This window comes from Dipodomys merriami, unplaced genomic scaffold (assembly GCF_024711535.1).
Source record: "Dipodomys merriami isolate MVZ:Mamm:240054 unplaced genomic scaffold, mDipMer1.0.p SCAF_19, whole genome shotgun sequence".
In the NCBI taxonomy this organism is placed as follows: Eukaryota; Metazoa; Chordata; class Mammalia; order Rodentia; family Heteromyidae; genus Dipodomys; species Dipodomys merriami.
This window is the reverse complement of record NW_027203270.1, coordinates 13,053,912-13,078,021: the sequence shown is the minus strand read 5'-3', so window position 1 is coordinate 13,078,021 and position 24,110 is coordinate 13,053,912. Positions and strand designations below refer to the sequence as shown.

At 45.9% G+C, this 24,110-nt stretch overlaps 2 protein-coding genes across 3 annotated transcripts in view; one reads left to right on the top strand and one right to left on the bottom strand.

The window, feature by feature from the left end:
- Nucleotides 1-1,054: 1,054 nt before the first annotated feature.
- On the bottom strand, nt 1,055-9,653 carry Eral1 (Era like 12S mitochondrial rRNA chaperone 1). The gene is made up of 10 exons (XM_070027330.1): nt 9,362-9,653; nt 6,145-6,272; nt 5,947-6,024; nt 4,615-4,661; nt 4,203-4,264; nt 3,929-4,041; nt 3,593-3,841; nt 2,622-2,771; nt 2,429-2,509; nt 1,055-2,326 (listed from the first exon to the last, which is right to left on the bottom strand). The coding sequence occupies exons 1-10, from the start codon at nt 9,639-9,641 to the stop codon at nt 2,204-2,206; spliced, it is 1,311 nt and encodes a 436-aa protein (XP_069883431.1). The 5' UTR covers nt 9,642-9,653; the 3' UTR covers nt 1,055-2,203.
- An 8,812-nt stretch (nt 9,654-18,465) lies between these two features.
- Nucleotides 18,466-24,110, top strand: part of Fam222b (family with sequence similarity 222 member B) — a 63,972-nt gene continuing 58,327 nt past the window's right edge. The window contains exons 1-2 of one of the 2 annotated variants that reach the window (XM_070027328.1): nt 18,475-18,549; nt 19,034-19,185. The gene's annotated coding sequence lies outside the window, so the exon portion shown is untranslated. Of the gene's footprint in view, nt 18,550-19,033; nt 19,186-24,110 lie in introns of both variants that reach the window. The other variant, XM_070027327.1, reaches the window with a different exon arrangement.

Sequence of the window (24,110 nt, the reverse complement as noted above, 5' to 3'; positions counted from 1 at the left end):
TCAATTCCTCAGCACCACATAAACAGAAAAAACCGCAAGTGGTACAGTGGCTCAAGTGGTAGAGTGCTAGCCTGGAGCAAAAGAAGCTCAGGAACAGTGCCTAGGCCCTGAGTTCAAGCCCCAGGAAAAACAAAAACAAAAACAAAAAAACACAACAGCTAGAGGAGCCAGTGACCCTAGTTCCACGAAGTCCAGCAGGGGAAGGGTTAAGAGGGAGGGCCTTCTAGAAGCAGAGCCAAAGTGCCCCACCCAGGGGAGGAACCAGTGGGTTAAAAGGCAAGCAGCTTGAGTGAAGAGAAAGAGACAAGACTGGACTTCCCCCTTACACCCAAGGGCTTCCCCAGTCTATAGCTCCATCTCCAGGTATGTGCTCCTCTCTGAGTTGTGCTTGTTGGTCTGCTCAGAGGAAACATTCTGTTTCAGTTTGCTAGCTCTGGCTTGCTTAGCTTTGCAGAGGCTTTATTAGGCCAATGCCGTTCTAAGCCACTTGTGCTGAACATGACCATAGAATCAAACAGATGCTGGCCTGGGAGGGAGCTGAGCAGCAGGGAGGGGGAAAGCTATGTTTCTAGCCTGGCCGTGTCCTGTTCTCAGCCTCTGAGTTTTCTTAACCACAGTGTTCAAAGCTTGCTTCCTCGTGGTCAGCTATCACCTACAGGACTCTGGCTGGGATATCATCATATACTGTAAGTTTGTGATGAGACACTACAGTATAGATGATGTACTAGTCTGGGTACCCCTGCTCTGAAGCCTGAAGAGGGCAGGGGAAATGCTGCAAGCCCATGGGGCTCATCACACAGACTGTCACAGCCTGCCGACTGCTAGAGCACTTGGGAATGGCGAGGAAACCGTTACCATTACTGAGTTTAGTAATGGTAACGGTTCTGTTGCTGCTTCCAAAAAACGTGCCAGGAAGAGCTCAGGACCCTGGAGCAGACCTCTGGGAAGGGGGGGAACTTCAGTTTAACTTGGGGATAGGGATAAGGGAACAGATACATTTTTGTTTTCCTGTTCTAAAGAAATAAAGATGAGAACCAAAATAGATGTCTTGTGATTTTATTAGCACACAACACTGGGCAGATAGATGGGGTTGGAGAGATCAAGGACCTGGGAGAACAGGGCAGCAGCACTATTTTACTCAAGAAACATGGATTGGGCTGGGATTGTGGTTTAGTGGTAAAGTGCTTGTCTAGCATGCATGAAGTCCTGGGCTCGATTCCTCAATACCATATAAACTGAAAAGCCAGAAGTGGTGCTGTGGCTCAAGTGGTAGAATGCTAGCCTTCAGCAAAAAGAAGCTCAGGAACAGTGCCCAGGCCATGAGTTCAAGCCCTAGGACTGGCAAAAAAAACAAAACATGAGTTTTAGGCTGGGTGCCCATGACCCATGCCTGTAATTCTAGCTACTTAGGAAGCTAAACTCTAAGGATCAAGGTTGAAAGCCAGCCCGGGCAGACAAATCTAAAGAGATTCATCTCCAATTAACCAGCAAAAAGCTAGAAGTGAGGTGAGGCTCAAGTGGTAGAACAACAATCTTGAGAAAAACATATTAAGTGAGAGTGTGAGGCCCAGAGTTCAAGCCCCAGTTCTGGCACACATATGCCAAGGTGAAGGAACTATGGAGAGAAGAGAAAGATCTCTTCTTTACTAACAATTAGCTTCTCATGGCTGGAAAGGTGGCTCAGTGGTAGAGTACTTGCTTTGCATGCCAGAGGCCCTGGGTTCGATTCCTCAGCACCACATAAGCAAAAAGAAAAAAGCCGGAAGTGGCGCTGTGGCTCAAGTGGTAGAGCGCTAGCCTTGAGCTGAAGAGCTGAGGGACAGCGCCCAGGCCCAGAGTTCAGGCCCCACGACCGGACCCCAAAAAAAACAAAACAAAACAAAACAAAAAAACAATTAGCTTCTCAGGGCAAGACTCTGGGCCCAATGTGACCTGCGGAATGGAGGTGCTGCTTCCACTGTAGGCCCAAAGTCTGAGACCTATGTAACTTGGGCCCTGGCAGAGAAATTACACAGGAACTGAACTCAGGCAGGTTCTTTCCTCCAAAGGAGACATTGCTGGGACTGTGCAGACTCAGCAAAGCCAGGTCAAACGGTGGCTAGTCAGTGTCCATATTCCTCACCAGGCTCTGCAGGAAGTTATAGTCTGTGACTCCTGCCAGCAGCTTGAGCTGGGATGCCCCGAGAGGGGCAACAGAAGGTATTCACTTGAGGAGTTTCACAGAGAGGCAGAGGTGAACGTCACAGAGGAAGATGTCCATGAGGTCCCGGCTCACTTCCTGTGCAATTTGGGAGATCAGTTGGCCCTTTTTACCTATCAGGATCCTCTGAAATGAGTAAAAGAGTGGGATATTGACCTCAGGGTTTCTAAGCAAAGGAAAAACACCTTAGCCTAGCCTTTGTCTCTCTTCCAAGCCTGCTTCACTTACCATATGAGATTCTTTGGGTACCAGAAGGTTCTGTTGGATCAACAGCTCCCCATTCGGTCCTTCCTCCCATAACACTGTCTTCTGTACAGGAAGACATCATAGCTAGTCAGATAGGCTCATCACTGTGGTTCTTGTATTGTTCTGGGTGTGGGCCTTGGGTAGAAGCCCCAGATCTCTTGTTCTCTGCCCATACCTGCTGCACACCATAGGGCACCTCCTCTGGTAGGCGCTCTAGAAGCTTCTCTCGAACTTTGTTGACACAGATCTCTTCGGGTGTCTGGCTAGTGAGGACTTCACTATGGAACTCCCAGGGCCCTGGTTGGGCCTGTGCCAAGAGATATTGCTGTGGGAAGGAATAGGTGAATATTCTCAGCCCTAATCAGGGCTTCTCCAGAAATCTGAGTCATATCATTTTTTTTTTTTTTTTGGTCAGTCATGGGGCCTGAACTCTGGGCCTGGGTGCTGTCCCTCAGCTCTTCAGCTCAAGACGAGCACTCTACCACTTGAGTCACAGCGCCACTTGCGGTTTTCTGGTAGTTAATTAGAGGTAAGAGTCTCATGGAGGGGTCTGGGAAGGTGGCTCAGTGGTAGAGTGCTTGCCTTGCATGCATGAGGCCCTGGGTTCGATTCCTCAGTACCACATAAGCAGAAAAAAAAAAGCCGGAAGTGGCGTTGTGGCTCAAGTGGTAGAGTGCTAGCCTTGAGCTGAAGAGCTGAGGGACAGTGCCCAGGCCCAGAGTTAAGGCCCCACGACCGGACCCAAAAAAACAAACAAACAAACAAACAGTCTCATGGAAGGCTGGGAAGGTGGCTCAGTGGTAGAGCGCTTGCCTTGCATACATGAGGTCCTGGGTTCGATTCCTCAGCACCACATAAGCCAAAAGAAAAAAGCCAGAAGTGGCGCTGTGGCTCAAGTGGTAGAGCACTAGCCTTGAGCTGAAGAGCTGAGGGACAGCGCCCAGGCCCAGAGTTCAGGCCCCACAACTGGACCCAAAAAAAAAAAAAAGAGTCTCATGGTCTTTCCTGCCTTGGCTGGCTTTGAACTGTGATCCTCAGTTCTCAGCCTCCTGAGTAGCAAGGATTACAGGTATGAGCCACCAGCACTGGGCCTGAGTCATATTTTAACATGGCAGAAACCAAGTACTATAGCCAAGGTTAACGGACCTTTAGTGTGTTCACATCCACCTGGCTTAGGGCTGACAACATGAAGATCTCCTGAAAATGGGGCCAGCCAATCTTCTGTGTCTTTTCCACAAACTGTGTGTTTGAGTCCTTAGCTGCTGGGCTGGGGCAATGGGTGCCAGGATATGAGCGGAAGGCCTGCCTCATATTGAGCTTCTTGCCATTGACTACACCTTCTGTGAGGGCTGTTGTGAGCTCCAGGAGAACTGACTTCTGCTTCAGGCAATCTACCTGGGCATGGGATGAGAAAAGTTTGTGGTTAGCGAGTTGGAGGCCTCTCAAGGAAGCACACTGCTCCCTCAGGTAGTCAGTGCTTACCTTGTTCAAGACAAGGACACTTGGAACCTGGGAGAACTGGGTCAAACACTGGAGCACCTGGGGGCTGAGTCGATTCCGAGTCCACTTATCTGAGACATCCACAAGAACTACAACTGGAAGATGGCAGGGCAGGTAGAAGGACAAGGATATAACCACTATTTCCTTTGACCGACAAAAACTTCCATAATATGGGTGTGGGCCAAACCTCAACCCCCAAACTACCAGGAATGAAAGGCCCCATAAACTGGGCTTAAGATTCCATCTTGAGCCTAACCAAGATCAGCAGATTCCATGCTCTTCCATGGATCTTCCAACAAAGAGCTCTCCAGATGGTGCCTATGGGATAGACAGATGCTAGTCAAGATGTTATGACTGATACTTCTCCCTCTCCCCCAAGACCTGGGGCTTGAACTCAAGGCCTAGGCACTACCCCCGAGCTTCTTTTGCTCAAGGCTAGCACTCTACCACTTGAGCCATAGTGCCACTTCTGGCTTTTTCTGTTTATGTGGTACTGAGAAATTGAACCCAGGGCTTCATGCATGCTAGGCAAGCAATCTACCACTAAGCTACATTCCCAGCCCTGGGCAGTGGGGTATGGTAAGAGGTTTGGTCATGATGGAATCTCCCCACTCTCTCTTTAATTACCCTCCTGCCCTGCCCCCCCCACCTGTTTCCTTAGCAACTACCTCTTCTGTTTAACAGGACTGATGATGCCAGGTGTGTCAAGCAGAATCTTAAAAAAAGAAAGAAAGATACTTAGATAAAAACATTATGACCAGTAGCTCAAGCCTGTAATCCTAGCTACTCAGGAGGCTGAGATCTGAGGTTCGTGGTTCAAAGCCAGCCTGGGCAGGAAAGTCCCTGTGAGACTCTTAGCTCCAATTAATCATTCAAAAACTGGAAGTGGCACTGTGGCTCAAGTGGTAGAGCACTAGCCTTGAGCAGGGCCCAGGACCTGAGTTCAAGCCCCACCACAACTGACAAAAAAAAAAATAGGGAGGAGAGACAGTCACCTTTTTTTTCTTTTTTCTTTTTTTTTTATTTTTTTTAAATTTTATTGTAAAGATACTATACAGAGGGTTACAGTTACATGAGTGAGGTAATGAGTACACTTCCTCTTGAACATTGTTACCCCCTCCATTGTTTTCCCCCTACCATCCCCTCCCTCTCTTCCCCGAGGTTCTTTTTTTTTTTTTTTTTGATTGTGATTAAGTGATTACATAATTTCCGGAAATTCACAGTATTGTGGAATAATGATGCTCATTTAAAGTCACAAGTTTCTTTTTTCTTTTTGTGGTGCTTTACCAGTGAGCTTTGCCTTGGAGAGGTCATCTTTTTTTTTTTTTGCCAGTCATGTGGCCTGAACTCTGGGCCTGGATCCTATCCCTCAGCTCTTCAGCTCAAGGCTAGCGCTCTACCACTTAAGCTACAGCATCACTTCCGACTTTTTCTGCTTATGTGGTGCTGAGGACTCAAACCCAGGGCCTCATGCATGCAAGGTAAGCACTCTACCACTGAGCCGCCTTCCCAGCCCGAGAGGTCATCTTTAATGGCAGCAGTCTGCCCTCCCCTCGTAGCTAAGCTGCTCCTGACTTTATATTTTTTTATTCATCAGCATTGTGTCAATTCTAGATGGGATCCCAGAGAAAGATGATGACTATGGCACTGGTGGCTGGGTATTGGTAGCTCACACCTGTAATCTTAACTACTTAGGATGGACAGCATCCAGGACCTGAGTTTAAGCCCAAGTATTGGCAAACAGACATACATATGTATACACACAGGCACAAACACATACACAAATTAAAAAACAAAAACAAAAACAAAAAGGAATATAGTAAGGGAAACAGTAAAGAGGAAATGATACTTCAGATTAGATGGCAAAGAGAGGAAAGTAGAGACAGAACTGCTGGTAAGTGAATGTTAGTTAGCGTTGTTTTCTGTAAGCCTAATGGCAAAGAAGACTTGTTTAGCTCCACCTTCTGTCCTGTTTTCAGAGTTCCCTTTTAGATACCTACCACCTGGGCCTCTTTCTCTGTGATGACCCCCAGAGCTTGGCAGCGAGTGGTGTGAACTTTCCTGGACACAGGGAATACCTGCCAGGAACAAAGGTGTACCAGTGAGATTCCAGATCCCTCCAGAACCATCCAGGAAGGCAAAGCAAGAAGTGAGAGATAAAAAGGACATGGGTTGGAGGAGGTAAAGATGCTCCATACTTTTCTGCCCAGCAGCTGGTTGGAGAGCGTTGACTTCCCTGCATTTGGGGCTCCCAGGAGGACCACTCGTAGAACCCGAGAATTCTCAGGCATGTCGGGGGAATGAATCAAGAGTTGATCCTGCTCATCTGTGTTTGGATGGGGAGAGGAGAGAGACATAGTAGAATTTGAACTCCCTGACAGATGTTCTACCTTACCCTCCCAACAAGAAAATAAGGATACAAAATTAGAATATCAAGCTATGTGCTGGTGGCTCAACATGCCTATAATCCTAGCTACTCAAAAGGCTGAAGATCATGGTTCAAAGCAAGCAAGCCTGACAGAAAAGTCTTCAAGATTCTACCTTCAACTAACCAGCAAAATGCTGACCAGAGGCTTGGTAGTATGCTAGCCCAGCAAACAAAAGGAGTTCAAGCCAATATACCAACAGATGCACTAATACACAAAAGCTTAGTGTACTGTGAAGAATTTTATACCCAACTTTAATGACTCGGTTTGGCCTGTAGTTTATTTTTATCAACTTGGCTACCTTTAAGCTCCTTAGTTTTTCATATGTAGAACTGACATTAATGGAATCTATTTTAACCTTTTTCAATTGGTAACTCAATAAAAAACAATCATGTAGGCCAGGCACAGTTGGTACACACCTGTAATCCAGAACTTGGAAGACTGAGGTAGGAAGAACAATGAATTTGAGACTAACATCAAATGGTAATTCCTCTGAACATCAATTTTATAATAATAATAAATTAGAAATATAATAAAAATCAAGAGTTTTTATTTGGTTTAAAAAAAATGGTTTGGGAAGGTGGCTCAGTGGTTGAGTGCTTGCCTTGCACATGAGGCCCTGAATTCAGTTCCTCAGCACCACATAAACAGAAAAAGGAGGAAGTGGTGCTGTGGTAGAGCACTGGCCTTGTGCTGAAGAGCTGAGGGAGAGTGCCCAGGCCCAGAGTTCAGCCGCCCACGACCGACAAAAAAAAAAAAGCCGAGTGTGAGTGGCTCACACTTGTAATCCTAGCTACTCAGGAGGCTAAGCTCTGAGGATTGCAGTTCAAAGCCACCCATGGCAGGAAAGTCCATGAAACTTTTTTTTTTTTTTTTGTCAGTCATGGGCACTGTCCCTGAGCTCTTCAGCTCAAGGCAAGCGCTCTACCACTTGAGCCACAGTACCACTTCTGGTTTTCTGGTAGCTAACTGAAGAGTCTCACAGACTTTTCTGCCCAGGCTGGCTTTGAACCACCATCCTCAGATCTCAGCCTCCTGAGTTATAGGCATGAACCACTGGTGCCCAGCTCCATGAGACTCTTATCTCCGATTAACCACCAGAAAACTGGATGTGGCCCTGTGGCTCAAAGTGGTAAAGTGGTAGCCTTGAGCAAAAGAAGCTCAGGGACAACACCTGGGTCCTAAGTTCACAGATTTTCCTGCTTTGGGTGGCTTTGAACCTCGATCCTCAGATCTCAACCTCCTGAGTAGCTAGGACTACAGGTATGAGCCACCTAAGCCTGGCTATTTGGTTTTTGTTTTAGTAGTAGTACTCAGGTTTTGAACTTAGAGCCTCATGCTTAACCAATAGCCTCAAGCCCTATTTGTTTGTTTGCTTTTTGCTGGTTATTTTGGAGATGACATTTAGTGAAATTTTCTACCTCAATTTGCCTCAAGCTTGATACCCCATATCTCAGATTCTCAAGTAGCTAGGATTACCAGCTTGCACCACATGATGGACTTTGTGTGTGAGTGTGTGTACCAATACCTGGGCTTGAATTCAGGGCTCCATACACTTGCTTAGCTTTTTTTTTTTTTTTTCTTTATCATTCATGGGTCTTGAACTCTGAGCCTGGACACTGTCCCTCAGCTATTCAGCTCAAGGCTAGCACTCTACCACTTGAGCCACAGCAGCACTTCCGGTTTTCTGGTGGTTAGTTGGAGATAAAAGTCTCACAGACTTTCTCTTTTTTTTTTTTTTTTTTTTGTCGGTCGTGGGGCTTGAACTCTGGGCCTGGGCGCTGTCCCTCAGCTCTTCAGATCAAGGCCAGCGCTCTACTACTTGAGCTACAGCGCCACTTCCGGTTTTCTGGTGGTTTATTGGAGATAGGAGTCCCACGGTCTCTCCTGCCTGGGCTGGCTTTGAACCTCGATCCTCAGATCTCAGCCTCCTGAGTAGCTAGGATTACAGGTGTGAGCCACCAACGCCCGGCTCTCACAGACTTTCTTGCCTGGGCTAGCTTTGAACCTCGATCCTCAGATCTCAACCTCCTGAGTAGCTAGGATTACAGGTGTGAGTCACCGGCGCCTGACTTTGCTTAGCTTTTACAAGTGCTAGTGCTTGGCACTTGAGCCAGAGCTCTACTCCTGGCTTTTTGTGCTAAGTGGAGATGTTAAGTCTCACAGACATTCCAGCTTGAGTTTCAAACAGCAGTCTTCAGATCTCAGCATCCGGAGTACCTAGGTTTACAGGTAGGAGCCACTAGCATCCAGCCTTTTGTTTTGTTTTTGGAGATAGTCTTTCTATTATTGCTGGAGTTGGCTTCTAACTGTTGAGATCCTCCTGCTGCCACCTCTCCAGTGCTAGGATTACAGGAGTGCACCACAAGTGTCTTGATAATTAGACAGGGCTCAACATGTGTTTATTGGTTGGCATTTGTTGGCAGAAGGCCACAATGCAGTTTGCACCTTGCTCTTTAGTGAGCATCTCTGGTTGTGAGCAGATTGGATCCCTTTCTTGCAGAGCTCCCAATTTATTTTCCACCACCAAAAAAAAAAAAAAAATCGGTGAAAAAAAAATATCCCCAAAGACAGTGAGGTTTCCCTGACAAGGAACTTTCCATGCTAAAACCATGCCAGGCATAGGAAAATCAAATCAGATCACTCTTGTAATTCCAGCATTTGGGAGGCCAAGGTAGCATCTCGAGTTCATAGCCAGCCCGGGCTATGTAGTGAGATCCTGGCTCAAAACAAGCAAACAAAAAGCAAAGAAACAAACAAAACCTATACGAGTGTTGGGAAGGTGGCTCAGCGCTAGAGTGCTTGCCTCGCGTGCATGAGGCCCTGGGTTCGATTCTGCAGTACCACATAAACAGAAAAAGGCGCTATGGCTCGAGTAGTAGAGCTCTAGCCTTGAGCTGAAGAGCTGAGGGACAGTGCCCAGGCCCAGAGTTCAAGCCCCACGACCGACAAAAAAAAAAAAAAAAAAAAACTACATGAAGCCTTTTACCTTTAAACATGGACACGGCTGGGACGCGAGGAGTCAGAGAACTGTCAGGCTGAGTGATTCCGAGGAAGCGGTCTAGGGCTGAGCCTTGGCCATAACGGTGAGAGGCAGGAGCCAGGCGGGGACTGGAAAAAGTGCCCACGACACAAGACACGCACCTCCTCTGACAACCTAGAAGGGAGCAGATCGGGGCCACCCATCCCTTCGCGGAATCGGGACCCTGCTTCCAGATCCCTAGGACCCCCCGAAACACCCCAACTCCACACCGGCTGGGGGCAGCCATTACGGCAGCAAAGCCTCTTGGGAGTACAACAGGAACGCACCTGATTGGACAGTGAGGCAGACAAACCACCGAGTACAAGAAAACTAGATCGGTCCAAACGGAACCCATGGAGACTCACGGGATATCGGAGGTGTCCTGGAGATGGATCCGCCAGCGTGATGGGCGGAAGCTAGGGAAGGGAGAGAAACAAGTAGTACTTTGAGTCTATGCGGGCGTCTGTGTTGCGGACTACCATACACATCCTCTTTCCTTCTGCCAATGTTTTGTCAAAAATGCCTCTTTAGGACTTTCCCTCTCAGGCTAAGCAACAGAAATCTTCCTCCTCCTCCTTATTGAGTCTGACTGCGCTCAGGGAAAAACCCGCTTGGGGCCGGGACTGGAGCGGGGAGGGGAGAGTTGAGGGGGAGGTGTGGAGATGGGCCTGGGAAAGGGCGCTGGGCCTTCCTGGAAGATTGTTTTACTCTTCCCATCAAGTGCATTCGGGATAGTAAGACCGTGTGCTATCTTTTTTGTAAGGAAGGATCCTTTGGTCCCTCGTTCCTGAGTTCTTTTCCCCTTTCCTTTTATTTTTCGAGACAGGATCTTGCCACGTAACCTAGTGTGGAACTTGAGATCCTACTGCCTCATCTATCTCTGTACTTTTAACCAGAGGGAAGAAGAGGTAAAGCCATAACTGTCTATATATAAATTTTTATCTCTATCTCCCCAGGATAGCAAAACAATAAGAAGATGGTAATAAAACAGGACAAGTCTGGGGGGTTGGGGGTTAAATGAGAGATTTCTCTCGTAAAGATGGGACTTTTTGTTGTTTGTTTGCTAATGGCAATGTACTAGTTTACGGGCGAAAACTTGGCACAGGGTTTGAGAGGTGAAGAGAATCACCGGGACAGGATACTGTTGAGAAATTGAGGCGGAGGTGGGGGGGGGGGGAACGGGGGGGGGGTGTCTGTCGAAAAATCATTTAATGTCACAGAATTGACAGAGCCGGAGATGCCAAATAGCATCAGGCTCCAGTTTTCAGGCCTCCTGCACTGTTCGTGTAAGGAACGGCCTTTTTAGAACATGATATTCTAGATGTTCTTTGGGCATATGGAACCCAGAAGAAAATATTACTAAATATGTGAGGTAACAAGTAATTAGAAAAATAATAATCTTCTTTGATGGACAGTTAGGTAAAATGTCATTAAAACTGCAACTAAGCTGGGCACCAGTTCCTCATGCCTGTAATCCCAGCTACTCAGGAGGCTGAGATCTGAAGATCAAGGTTCAAAGCTGCCTGGGCAGGAAAGTCTGTAATACTGTTTATCTCCAATAACTACCAGAAAACAAGAAGTAGTGCTGTGGCTCAAAGTGGTAAAGGGGGGCTGGCTCAGTGGTAGATTGCTTGTCTTGCATACATGAGGCCCTGGGTTCCATTCCTCAGCACCACATAAACAGAAAAAGCCAGAAGTGGCACTGTGGCTCAAGTGGTAGAGCACTAGCCTTGAGCTGAAGAGCTGAGCTGAGGGACAGTGCTCAGGCCCAGAGTTCAGGCCCCACGACCTGCAAAAAAACAAAAACAAAGTGGTAGAGGGCTAGCCTTGAGTGAAAAAGCTCAGGGACAGCACCCAGGCCCTGAATTCTAGCCCCATGAACCAACAAAAAATAAAACAAAACATAAAAAAAAAAAAACCCCTGCAACTAATCTTTTCCCACTCTGTGCTCAGTTGCCCTGTTCTTGAGGTCTCTTTTCTAAACAACATGTTTCTCTTATTTGGGGGGAAATGTCTTGCTCAGAATACAATAGGACAAAAATCTACACCTCTCTGTTCTAAATTCATTTTTATCCCTTTCTGTCTCAACAAAAATTATGGAATCACCATCACCACCTGCTCTGTGGAAAACAAGAAAAGCTTCCGGTTCCTTTGCTCCACTGGAGGCACCAGGCCCTGTGTAGTCATGCATAGATTCTAGCTTTTCTCCTCCATTTTCTATATATTGGGTTCAAGAGATTACACTGTGTCTATGTCAATACAAACAGCATTACCAACATGTATCTGTCTATTTTCTCTTGTTTTTTGTAAAAAAGGGTACAACTCAGAACTCAAATTTTGAGGTTCTAATAGCCCAAACAACATGATGAACTAATGGTAGCAATGTTTCCCAGTTATGGAGACATAAAGACATTGATCTAAATCCATTTATACTCGATCCATAAAGCACATATCAAAAAATACTAAGTGGGGCTGGGAAGGTGGCTCAGTGGTAGAGCGATTGCCTTGCATGCATGAGGCCCTGGGTTCGATTCCTCAGCACCACATAAGCAGAAGAAAAAAAAAGCCGAGAGTGGTGCTGTGGCTCAAGTAGTAGAGCACTAGCCTTGAGCTGAAGAGCTGAGGGACAGTGCCCAGGCACAGAGTTCAGGCCCATGACGGGACCCCCCCAAAAAAAAATACTAAGTAAAGCCAAGTGCTGGTGGCTCACACCTGTAATCCTAGTTGCTCAGGAGGCTGAGATCTGAGTATCACAGTTCAAAGCTAGCCAGGGCAGGCAAGTCCATGTGACTCTTTTCTCCAATAAACCACTAGAAAACTGGAAGTTGCAAGGTGGCTCAAACAGTGAGTGCCCAAGTCCAGAGTTCAAGCTCCATGACTGACAAAAATAAAAATTAAAAAAAAAACTTAAAACAAAATGGGGTTGTAGAAGGGGTTGTGAAGGATGGGTTTGAGATGTTTGGGTAGGTTAAGTGGGCTTTTGACAACATGGCTTCTCCTTTGGCGTGTGTAATTGTGATGTTTAACAGACATCCTTGCAGTTTAAGATGACACTTTTTTTGTTGTTGTTTTTTGTTTTTTGGGTTTCTTTTTGGATCCGGTCGTGGGGCCTGAACTCTGGGCCTGGGTGCTGTCCCTCAACTAATCAGCTCAAGGCTAGCGCTCTACCACTTGAGCCACAGTGCCACTTCCGGCTTTTTTCTTTTTGCTTATGTGGTGCTGAGGAATCGAACCCAGGGCCTCAGGCATGCAAGGCAAGCGCTCTACCACTGAACCACCTTCTCAGTCCTGATATTCAGTTTTAAACATGTAAAGTATACAAGTTGCTTGGTTACAATAAAACTAAATACGTACACAAAGGGTTTGATGCTTTTCTCTCAGAATGGACATACTTGATCTGACCTTCCAGGTTTGACATCACTGTCAAACTGTTCCCCTAACTTAGTTTTTTGTTTTTTGTTTTTTTTCAGTTGTGGGGCTTGAGCTCTGGGCCTGGGTGCTGTCCCTGAACTCTTCAGCTCAAGGCTTGAGCTTTACCACTTTAAGCCACAGAGCCACTTCCAGTTTTCTGATGGTTAATTGGAGATAAGAGTCTCACTGGGACTTTTCTGCCTGGGCTGGCTTTGAACCATGATCCTCAGATCTCAGCCTCCTCAGTAGCTAGGATTACAGGGATGTGCCACCAGCACTTGGCTTTACTTAGTTTTTTTTTGTTTTTGTTTTTTTTTTTTTGTCGGTCATGGGGCTTGAACTCTGAGCCTGGGCGCTGTCCCTCAGCTCTTCAGCTCAAGGCGAGCGCTCTACCACTTGAGCTACAACGCCACTTCCGGTTTTCTGGTGGTTTATTGGAGATAGGAGTCTCACGGTCTCTCCTGCCCGGGCTGGCTTTGAACCGTTATCCTCAGATCTCAGCCTCCTGAGTAGCTAGGATTACAGGCGTGAGCCACCAGCGCCTGGCTTTACTTAGTATTTTTTGATATGTGCTTTGTGGATCCAGTATAAATGGATTTGAATCAATATCTTAATGTCTCCATAGCTGGGAAACATTGCTGCCATTAGTTCATCATGTTGTTTGGGCTATTAGAATCTCAAAATTGAGAGTTCAGAGTTGTACCCTTCATTTTTATTTCATTGGCATTAAAAAAAAACCCAACAGTCTTTTTGTGTGTCGGTAGGATATCACCAGCTTCTACCAGCATACAGACTTGTTGCTCTAAGATCAGGTTGCACAATGCACCTTGCCATGGCTGGTGTGTCATGCACAATTAAGTGCAGCCAAGAAGATGGATTCAGAGTAAGAAGTCTGTGTTGGTAGTTAGGGGGACTTTCTTGTCTCTTAAGTCCCAAGTGTCTAACCTAAAGCTTTCAAGTGTTACTGTGGATCTGTGTGGGACAAAGAACTCTGTCCAGTGCCATCACAGAGAAGCTGCCGAATGTTGTAAAATACAGCTGAAATTATTGAATGCCACTTTTTCAGAGGTGAATTAATGGATAGCCTGGTCAGATTGGAAATTTTCTGATGTGTAAAACCTTATAAATGGTGCTATTCAATCAATATACAAAAGTGTAACCAAAAACTGTCTAGATGGATTAGTATGTAATTTCTTCACAGGTCTCTGGTTAATAAATACATCACTGTATACCAGTGAAGAATCTTGTTCCAATAAAAGAACATAAAGATTTTCTTTTGTAGGTTATAGGGCTTGAACTCAGGGCTTGGGCAAAGTCCCTGAGCTCTTTTGCTCAATACTAGCATTCTACCACTTTGAGCCACAGTGCCATGCTCAGTTTTTGTGTGGTTAATTGGAGACAAGTCTCCCAGACTTTCGGGCTGGGAAGGTGGCTCAGTGGTAGAGTGCTTGCCTTGCATGCATGAGACCCTGGGTTCGATTTCTCAGCACCACATAAACAGAAAAATCTGGAAGTGGCACTGTGGCTCAAGTGGTAGAGCACTAGCTTTGAGCTTTGAGCTGAAGAGCTGAGGGACAGTGCCAGGTCCAGAGTTCAGGCCCCACGACCAGCAAAAAAAAAAAAAAAAAAAAGTCTCCCAGAATTTCCTGCCCAGGCTGGCTTTGAACTGTGATCCTCAAATCTTAGCCTCCTGAATACCTAGATTACAGGCATGAGCTACTGGTGCCCAGTCTGTGAAACTCTTATCTCCAATTAATCGCCAAAAAACTAGAAGTGGTGCCTAGGCCTTACAACTGCCAAAAAAAAGAAAGAAAGGAAAGGAAAACAATTATATGGTTGGAAATTGTAGTAGGGTGCTTCTCTGAATGACTATAACTCTCTCTCTCTCTCTCTCTCTCTCTCTCTCTCTCTCTCTCTCTCTCTCTCTCTCTCTCTGAATAAAGTGAGTGAATGCTTAGGAGAAATCTACTAAGCAGATAAATCTTTTCTTCCTAAGAAATTCAATTAGGGGGCCAGTGGCTCCTTCTTGTAATCCTAGTTATTCAGGATGCTGAGATCCAGAGGATCACTGTTTCAAGCCAGTTAGGGCAGAAAAGTCCAGGAAATTCCATCTCCATTTAATTAGCAAACACCTGGAAATAGACTGGAAATGTGGCTTAGAGGTAGAGTGATTCCCTAGCATGCATGAAGCCCTGGGTTCAATTCATCAGTACCACATACACAGAAAAATCTGGAAGTGGCACTGTGGTTCAAGTGGTAGAGGGCTAGCCATGAGCAAAAGAAGCTCATGGATAGTGTCAGGCCCTAAGTTCAAGCCCCAGGACTGTAAACAAACAAACAAAAAAACCCAAAACCTGGAATAGCTGGGTACTAGTGGCTCATGCCTGTAATCCTAGCTACTCAGGAAACTGAGATCTGAGGATCTCAGTTTGAAGCCAGCTGGGGTATGAGACTCCTCTCGAATTAACTACTCAAAAACTGGAAATGGCCACTGTGGCTCAAAGTTGTAGAGCACTAGCTTTGAGCAAAAGAGCTCAGGGACAGCACCCAGGCCCTGAGTTTAAGCCCCATAACCAACATAGAAAACAAACAAACCTGGAAATAGAGATGTGGCTCAAGTGGCAGAGTACCAGCCATAAGCAAGGAAGCAGAGGGAAGTTACAAAGCATGGCTCTGAGTTTAAGCCCTAGTACCAGCCCAAAAAAAGGAAGGAAGGAAGGAAGGAAGGAAGGAAATGAATTAATTCAGTTAGAAAAATGGCTTAGTAGGGCTAGGAATCTGGCTTAGTAGTAGAATGCTTGCCTAGCATGCATGAAACCTGAGGTTCAATTCCTTAGTACCACATAAACAGAAAAAGCTGTAAGTGGTACTGTGGCTCAAGTGGTAGAGTGTTAGCCTTGATCAAAATGAAACTCAGGGACAGTGCCCATGCTCTGAGTTCAAGCCTCAGGACTGGAAAAAAAAAAAAAAGCCGGGCGCCAGTGGCTCATGCCTATAATCCTAGCTATGCAGGAGGCTGAGATTTGAGGATCATGGTTCAAAGCCAGGCAGGAAAGTCCATGGACTTTTTTTTTTTTTTTGGGGTCCAGTCGTGCGGCCTGAACTCTGGGCCTGGGTGCTGTCCTTCAGCTCTTCAGCTCAAGACTAGTGCGCTACCACTTGAGCCATAGCGCCACTTCCGGCTTTTTTCTTTTTGCTTATGTGGTGCTGAGGAATCGAACCGAGGGCATCAGGCATGCAAGGCAAGCGCTCTACCACTGAGCCACCTTCCCAGCCCTTCCATGGGCTCTTATCTCCAATTAACCACCAGAAAACTGGAAGTGGCGCTGTGGCTCAGATGGTAGAGTGCTAGCCTTGAGCTGAAGAGCTGAGGGACAGCACCCAGGCCCAGAGCTCAAGCCCCACAAAAGAGGCTTAGGAGACACAGTATGGTTTTTTGTTTTGTTTTGTTTTGCTTTTGCCAGTCCTGGGGCTTGAACTCAGGACTTGGGTACTGTCCCTGAGCTTCTTTTGTTCAAAGCTAACCCTCTACCACTTGAGCCACAGTGCCATTTCTGGCTTGTTCTGTTTAGGTGGTACTGATGAATCAAACCCATGGTTTCATTCATACTAGGCAAGCTCTCTATCACTAAGCCATATTCCCAGTCTTTAGTATGGTTTAAATATAGGAATATAGGAAGATATACTATCATTATACATAGATCCCAGCAAGCCTTCCCAAGAGGCCACATGTGGCAGTAAAGTAGTAGAGAGAAAATTGGTGGTATAGACAAAAAAGGAAGGCACAATTCCCAGAAACTTCAAGGACAGCTCAAGTCTTTTTAGTCATCTATTCATCAGAGTGTAGTGTTAATATTAATTCTGTTTCTTGGCTCTGTATTTCTCCTCCAGTGCCAAATGTTCTTTCTTTCCAAAGGGTAATACTTCTGTAATCAATGCCAACTCTTTGAAGCTAGGAGCTAGCCTCTAGGATAAATCCTGGACCCCACTCATAAGACATCCTACTTACTGCCCACCACCTTGTTTTTTAGCTGTTAACTTTTTTTGTGTGTGTTGGTCCTGGGGCTTGAGGCTGAGCATTGTCCCTATGCTTCTGTGCTCAAAGCTAGCACTCTATCACTTGTATCATGGCTTTTTTTTTTTTTTTGTCCTGGAACTTGAACTCAGGGCCTGGGTGCTGTCTCTGAGCACTTTTTGCTCAAGATTAGAGCTCTACCACTTTTAGCCACAGCACCAGTTCTGGTTTTCTGGTGGTTAATTGGAGATAAGAGTCTTGCTGGCTTTAAACCAGTGATCCTCTGATTAGTCTTTTTTGTTATTGTTGTTGCCAGTCCTAGGGCTTGAACTCAGCCTGGGAACTTTCCCTGAGTTTCTTTGCTTAAGGCTAGCATTCTACCACTTGAGTCACAATGCTACTTTCAGCTTTTTCTGTTTATGTGGTACCAGGGCTTTATGCATATGAGGCAAGCACTCTACCCCTAAGCCACATTCCCAGCCAAGGGTCTGTTTTTTGCCAGTTTGTGCAAGATTTCACAGTAAGCCGGGTGCAGGTGGTTCAAGCCTGTAATCCTAGCTACTCAGTAGGAGGCTGAGGGTTCAAAGCTAACCCAGGCAGGAAAGTTTGTGAGACTCCGTTCTTGAACCATGAGGAAACCAGAAATGGTGTTGTGGCTCAAGTGGTAGAGCACTCACGTTGTACTGAAGAGCTGAGAGACAGTGCCCAGGCCTGGAGTTCAAGCCCCACAACCGACAAAAGAAAAGAAAAAAAGATTCCACAGTGACGAGTGAAAGGTAAGGGACTCTTCACCTGCAGATTCTTGTCTGGGATGCCTAGAACATGTCCAGTGAATAGCTTACACTTTGTAAGTGGGCTGAACTTAACGGTAAGCCAGTGTATCTACCACTCTGATAAATCTCCAGGGCTTCTGGCCATCTGTACTGTGAAATTGCAAAGTGGCCTCTTCCATAACCACCCCGAACATCTTCTAGATGTGATTTTTTTTGGGGGGGGGGGAAGGGGGGGGCTTGAACTCAGGGCCTTGGGCGCTGTTCCTGAGATTTGTTGCTCAAAGCTAGAGCTCTATCACTTGAGATATGGCTCCCCTTACGGCTTTTTTTAATGGTTAATTGGAGATAAGAATCTCACGGACTTTCTTGCCTGGACTAGCTTTGAATGGCGATCCTCAGGTCTCCTGAGTAGCTAGGATTACAAACATGAGCCACCGGCGCCCAGATTCGATTGTCTTCTTGAAAGGATGCCAAATCTATCCTCAGTGCTCAACTCAAAGAGCACCTGAGTTCAGTCAGGCCTTTAAATGTTAAATAAAACCCAGAATCTTGCAAATGCCATCAAATCTATGTCACTCCCATCCCCACCCCGCCCCCTTTAGGGAAACCGCAGGCCAAGAGTTTATTAATCTAAGCAAGCTTACTCTGGAGGCTTCAAAGCCTAGCACTGCCGCTAACCTAAGCCTAAAACCTCACGGCCCGCTGGCGGCCATAACCACCTGAGACCCAGAGGTGCAGGCCATCAGGCACTGAGGAAGACGCCCCCGGCGCGGGCTGCGCAGGCGCAGCTGCCCGTGAGGGCCCCGTCCCTCCAGGCTGCGCATGCGCAGGAGCAGCTCCGGGAGAGTCCCGACGGCGGCGGCGGCGGTGACTGAGGGGCTGGGGCGTGGAGCAGCGGCGGCGGCGGCGGCGGGCGGTACCGGAGCAGCCATGAGGGCCGGGCCCAGTCACCGACAGTGAGTGGTAGTAGGAGGGGAACGGACACACCGAAGGGTCTGGCGGAAGGATATCTTCGGCTGGTCGGGTGGACTCTGCCGGTGGGGACGGAGGTCGTTGGGGGAGGGACAGTTTGAGGTGATGGGAGAATTTGGGGCATGGGCAAAGGGGTCGTCGGTCCCAGGACTGGACGGCTCGTCGGAGGGAAGGGGTGGTATGCTATGGAGTGAAGAAAGAGCCCTCGGCCAGGCCAGCTGTCCTGTGCTGCCCCGTTTGTCAGCATCCCTTCCCCCAGGAGCTTTTGGTCGCCTCTCCCTTTCCGCTTCTTTCAGAGAATGGTCGCGGGGGGAGGGGGGTGGAGGATGAAAGCCCTGCTGGAGCTGAAGAAGCCAACCCTGAACCAGGCTGGGGTGGGCCAGTCATGGGCCCAGCTGAGGGAGAGGATGTGAGTCGGGAGCTCCCTGTTTAAAGCAGGGAAAGAACTAGAGGCTTGGATTGGGACAGGTTTGAAGCCAGGTCCATCACCGAGGAAGCTGAGAGATAACCTTGGACAGGGCCCACTTAACCTTTCTGATCCTCTGGAAGATGTCGAGCTTCAGACCCGCTGTTGCAAGCATCATGTATGTGATTGAAGGTGTTTATGAAAATTGTAAATTGTAAGTACTTAATGCACATACTAACAGTTCACCAGTACTAACGGGTTTTATATCTTACCATTATTAACGGGATGACTGAGTTTTCTGTCAAGGTGAAACGTAGTGTTTGTAACACCTCAATAGACCAGTATATGCTTTCTATATAGAAACATATGATGATATGCAGAAGTATTACCTTCTGTCTGTGATGTGATAAATTAGCTGTCAGACATTTGTAGGAAATCGGTAGGAAAATACCATACTCTGGTATTTTTACAAATGATGTGTAGCTCCTCACCAAAGAGGAATGAAATAGAGAGTGAAGAGCCAATCCATTCCATGCTTCTGAACATAGCTCATTCGGGTTCCCTTGTAAGAGTTTGCAATCATGGGCTTTATTATGAGCTGAGAAAATTGTGAATTGAGAAAAACAGTTTGAGACAAGTTAGGAAGGCTTCCCAGTGGGGGCATATACAACTTTTTATTTGGGGAGGGAGCAGTGCTGGGTATTGAACCCAGTACCTTGCATATGTTAGGCAAGCATATTGTTACTGAGCTATATCCTCAGCTTATTATTTATTTATTTATTATTCATTTTTGTGCCAGTACTGGGGCTTGAACTTGGGTCCTGTCCCTGAGTTTTTTTTTTTTTGTCAAACCTAATGTTTCACCACTTGGGCCACAGCTCCACTTCTGGATTTTGTGGTTAGAGATGAGTCAAACTTTAAACTTTTCCTACCCAGACTGGCTTTGAACCTCAATCCTCAATTCTCAGCTTGAGTAGCTATTACATGTGTGAGCCACCTGTGCCCAGCTTCCCCCCCCCCCCCCCCCATGGGGCTTGAATTCTGGGCCTGGGTGCTTGTCCCTGTGCTCTTCAGCTCAAGGCTAACACTGTACCACTTGAGCCACACCATCACTTCTAGTTTTTCTGGTAGTTAATTGCAGATAAGAGTCTCACAGACTTTTTTGTCTAGGCTGGCTTTGAACTGGGATCCTCAGGTCTCAGCCTCCTGAGTTAGGATTAGAGGAGTGAGCCAGTGGCGCCTGGCTCCAGCTTATTTTTTTTGAAGCTGAGTCTGATCATATAGTCCAGTCTAGCTTTGAACATCCTATTTTAGTCTCTGGAATGCTGAGTTTACAGGTGTAGGTCACTGTCCCAGTTTACTAAGTTTGTTTTTTTTGGGGGGGGATCATGGGGCTTGAACTCTGGGCCTGGGTGCTGTCCCTTAGCTCTTCAGTTTAAGGTGAGCGCTCTACCACTTGAGCTATAGCACCGTTTCCTAAGTTTGGTTTTTTTTTAAGTTTTATTTTTTTCCAGAGCTGAGGACCGAACTCAGGGCCTGTGCTTGCCAGGCAGGTGCTCTTATGCTGAGCTAACGCCCAGCCCCCCAAGTTATTTTCGAAGTGCAAAAATTGTTCCTTTACAAAAAAATGTGGTGGCTGGTGGTTCTAGGGTCTTGTCTTTCTTTTGGAGGTCAGATAAGTATGCAGCAGGGTGTTTTTCTCTTTCTCTTTTTGTGCCGGTACTGGTGCTTAAACTTAGAGCCTGGGCACTGTCTCTGGGCTTTTATGCTCAAGGCTAATAATGCTCTACCATTTGGGCCACAGCTCCAGTTCCAGTTGGTGTTTTTTGTTTTTTGTTTTTAAGTGGTTAACTGGAGGTAAGAGTCTCACAGACTTTCCTGCTGGGGCTGGCTTTGGGCTATGATCCTCAGACTTCAGTCTCCTGAGTAGGTAGGATGATAGACATGAGTCACCGGTTCCCTGCACAACTCTTTTATTATTATTGTTATTATTACTCTGCCTGTCTGTGGACCCTCTTCTGTGGAGTTAAAAAGACAAGCAGTTTTTTAGAGTCTAAGAGGTTGCTTTTTCTTTGAGAGTCAGGAGGAGCACTCCTGAGCCTTTAGGGCAGACAAAGCAAAGGACAGGGTTAAATTACTCACTTCTAGATAGAGAGAAAATGGCCTTCTAGCTACAACTGTGTGTGTGTGTGTGCGCGCGCGCGCGCGTGCGTGTGTGCGTGTGTGTGTGCATGCGTGCACATGTGCGCATGCATGCACGTGCCTGTCCTGGGGCTTGGGCTAACACCAGACCACTTGAGCCACAGATCCACTTTTTTTTTTTTTGTAGTTAATTTGTGATGGGTCTCATGGGATTTACTGCCTCAGCTGGCTTTGAACCTTGATCCTCAGATCTCTTAAGTAGCTAGGATTACAGATGGGAGCAAATTACTTTAAGAGACACAGATGTTTCAACTCTGCTGGCTGTGAGGACGTGTATTTAGTGCTGCTTGAACTCAGGTTATTGCCCTTTGGCTCTGCTTTTTCTCTCATGGCTAGCATGCTGCTACCACTTGAGTCATGCCTCCAGTTTCTGGCTCCAAAGATTAAAAGCTTTAAATGGTGAGGACTTTTGAAAGTTGGCAAGTGATTTGTCTTTGCACCAAATAAAGATGGGGAGTGGCTGTTCAAGATTCTTGAAGATTCACAGATAAGAAGAGTGAATTATTTTATAGGGATGGGGGGAATGAATTTTAGTTGTCTTTAACTTCTCTATCTGGTAAAACATGTTTTACTTCTCTTTGTGGAAATACTCAGTGATGTATAATTTAAATATTTTGTTCAGTGTAGTTCCTTAGCTCTGCCAATAAATTTTTTGTTTGTTTTTTTGTTTATCGGTCATGGGCCTGAACTCTGGGCTTGGGCGCTGTCCCTCAACTCTTCAGCTCAAGGCTAGCACTCTACTACTTGAGCCACAGCACCACTTCCAGCTTTTGCTGCTTATGTGGGGCTGAGGAATCGAACCCAGGGCCTCATTTATCCAACACAAGCACTCTACCACTGAGCCACCTTCCCAGCCCCCCCTTTTTTTTTTTGCCTCCCCTGTTGTGGGGCTTGGGGGCTGTCCCTGAACCTACTTACTAGTCTACTACTTTAAGCCATGGCACCACTTCTTGTTTTCTGGGGGTGAATTGGGAATCAGAGTTTCATGGACTTTCCTGCTTGGGCTGGCTTTGAACTATAGTCCTCAGATCTCAGCCTCCTGAGTAGCTTGAATTATAGGCATGAGCCATTGATGCCCAGCTCAATAAATTCTTTATCTATCGTACTGATTATTCTGTGTTTAGGGAGTAATTTTTAAAAGGGGCTTGTCATTCATTGGTAAAGTACTTGCTTAGCATTTGTGAGGCACTGGGTTCTGTCCCTAGTACCACAGAAAAAAAAAAGCCTTTGTTATTATTGTGGATAGTACAGAATACAAATTCATTATGTTTTTACCACATGGTACATAATAGAGGTAGAAAAGAACTGGCCTAGCCATTTTATTTTGTTTTTAATAACTGGACATTTATTTTTAATGTTGGCAATGCATTTTTCCCTTCTGGAAATTTCCATCAGTTCAGGCGAGTCCATAAATGCCATCCATGTTGTTAATAGAGGTTTGTTCAGCTGTGATGAGAACTTCCTGTCCTTTTCTCCTTCTATTCTCTTTCCTATTTGTGGTTATTTTTATGTAAGTAGGTGATAGTTGCCAGATGAGGACTTCTTTCCCTGGGGAGAGAAAGGGGGTGGCCACTGCCTTGATTGCCTGTTGTGTGAGCAGTCTGTGTAAAGTGGGAAATGAGCTGTGTGGATGTAAGGTTTTCTGTTGAGTCCTTGACATAGCAAGGGCGAAAGTAAAAGGAATAAGGCTTATTAACTCATATTTTAATCTTCATAAAGTGAATCATTTTTATTTAAAAAAAGCATACCATACCTCAGAGGAAACTTAGAAACATTCTATTTAAAAACAAAATTATGGTTTTTATACCTCTCTCCTTTTTATTGAGAACATTTGCCTAAAAACAGAATCTTTTGTTTCTTAAGCTTCTTTTTGATCTTTCAACCCATTTCCTTACTGAAATTTCTTTTGTATTGTTTTCACTACAGCTAACTAATAATGAGGTCTAGTGCTCTACCACTTGAACTACAGCTCCACTCTGGCTTGATGGTGGTTAATTAGCGATAGAGAGTCTACAGGATTTTACTTCTCAGCCAGGCTTTGGACCTTGATCCTCAGATCTCAGCCTCCAGAATAGCTAGGATTATAGGCTCAAGCCATCAGTGTCCAACTGATTGTTTTGTTTTGATTCCTTATCTAAAGCTGACAGCTTTAAAAGGAAAACTGTTTGGGAGGATAGTAAGGGAAAAAGTAGGTGTTGGGATTATTAGTTTAGTGAATATAGTAAGTGTCTGAGGCCCTTGGTTTAACCTTTTCACAAATGAAACCTTTGCATAAATGAAACCTTTGATTCATTTACGGGGAATGAATGAATGAATAGATGGATGGATTTTTTTTTTTTTTTCTGGGTCCAGTCGTGGGGCCTGAACTCTGGGCATGTCCCTCAGCTCTTCAGCTCAAGGCTAGCGCTCTACCACTTGAGCCACAACGCCACTTCCGGCTTTTTTCTTTTTGCTTATGTGGTGCTGAGGAATGGAACCCAGGGCCTCATGCATGCAAGGCAAGCGCTCTACTACTGAGCCACCTTCCCAGCCCCGTAGATGGATGGATTTTATTACTGAAATTATAGTTAATCTTAATGTTTGGAGCACAAAGAATTCAGGAATGGAGCAATGGTTCAGGATAGAGACTTCCTCTAAAACAAGTTTTGCTTCTAGTATTTAGTACAGTAATAATCCTAAATTAATTGCGCATTAATATTTTTGAATGAAAAATGACAACAAATTATGTATCATAGTCATGATTCATAAACAAAGGACTTAATATTCTTTGGCTTTACTGTCTTTGAATTTTTTTTTTTTGTCAGTGGTGGGGCTTGAACTCTGGGCTTTAGCACTGTTTCTGAGCTTTTCAGCTCAAGGCAAGTACTCTCCCACTTGAGCCACAGCGCCACTTCCTGTTTTCTTTTCTTTTTTTTTTGGGTCCGGTTGTGGGGCCTG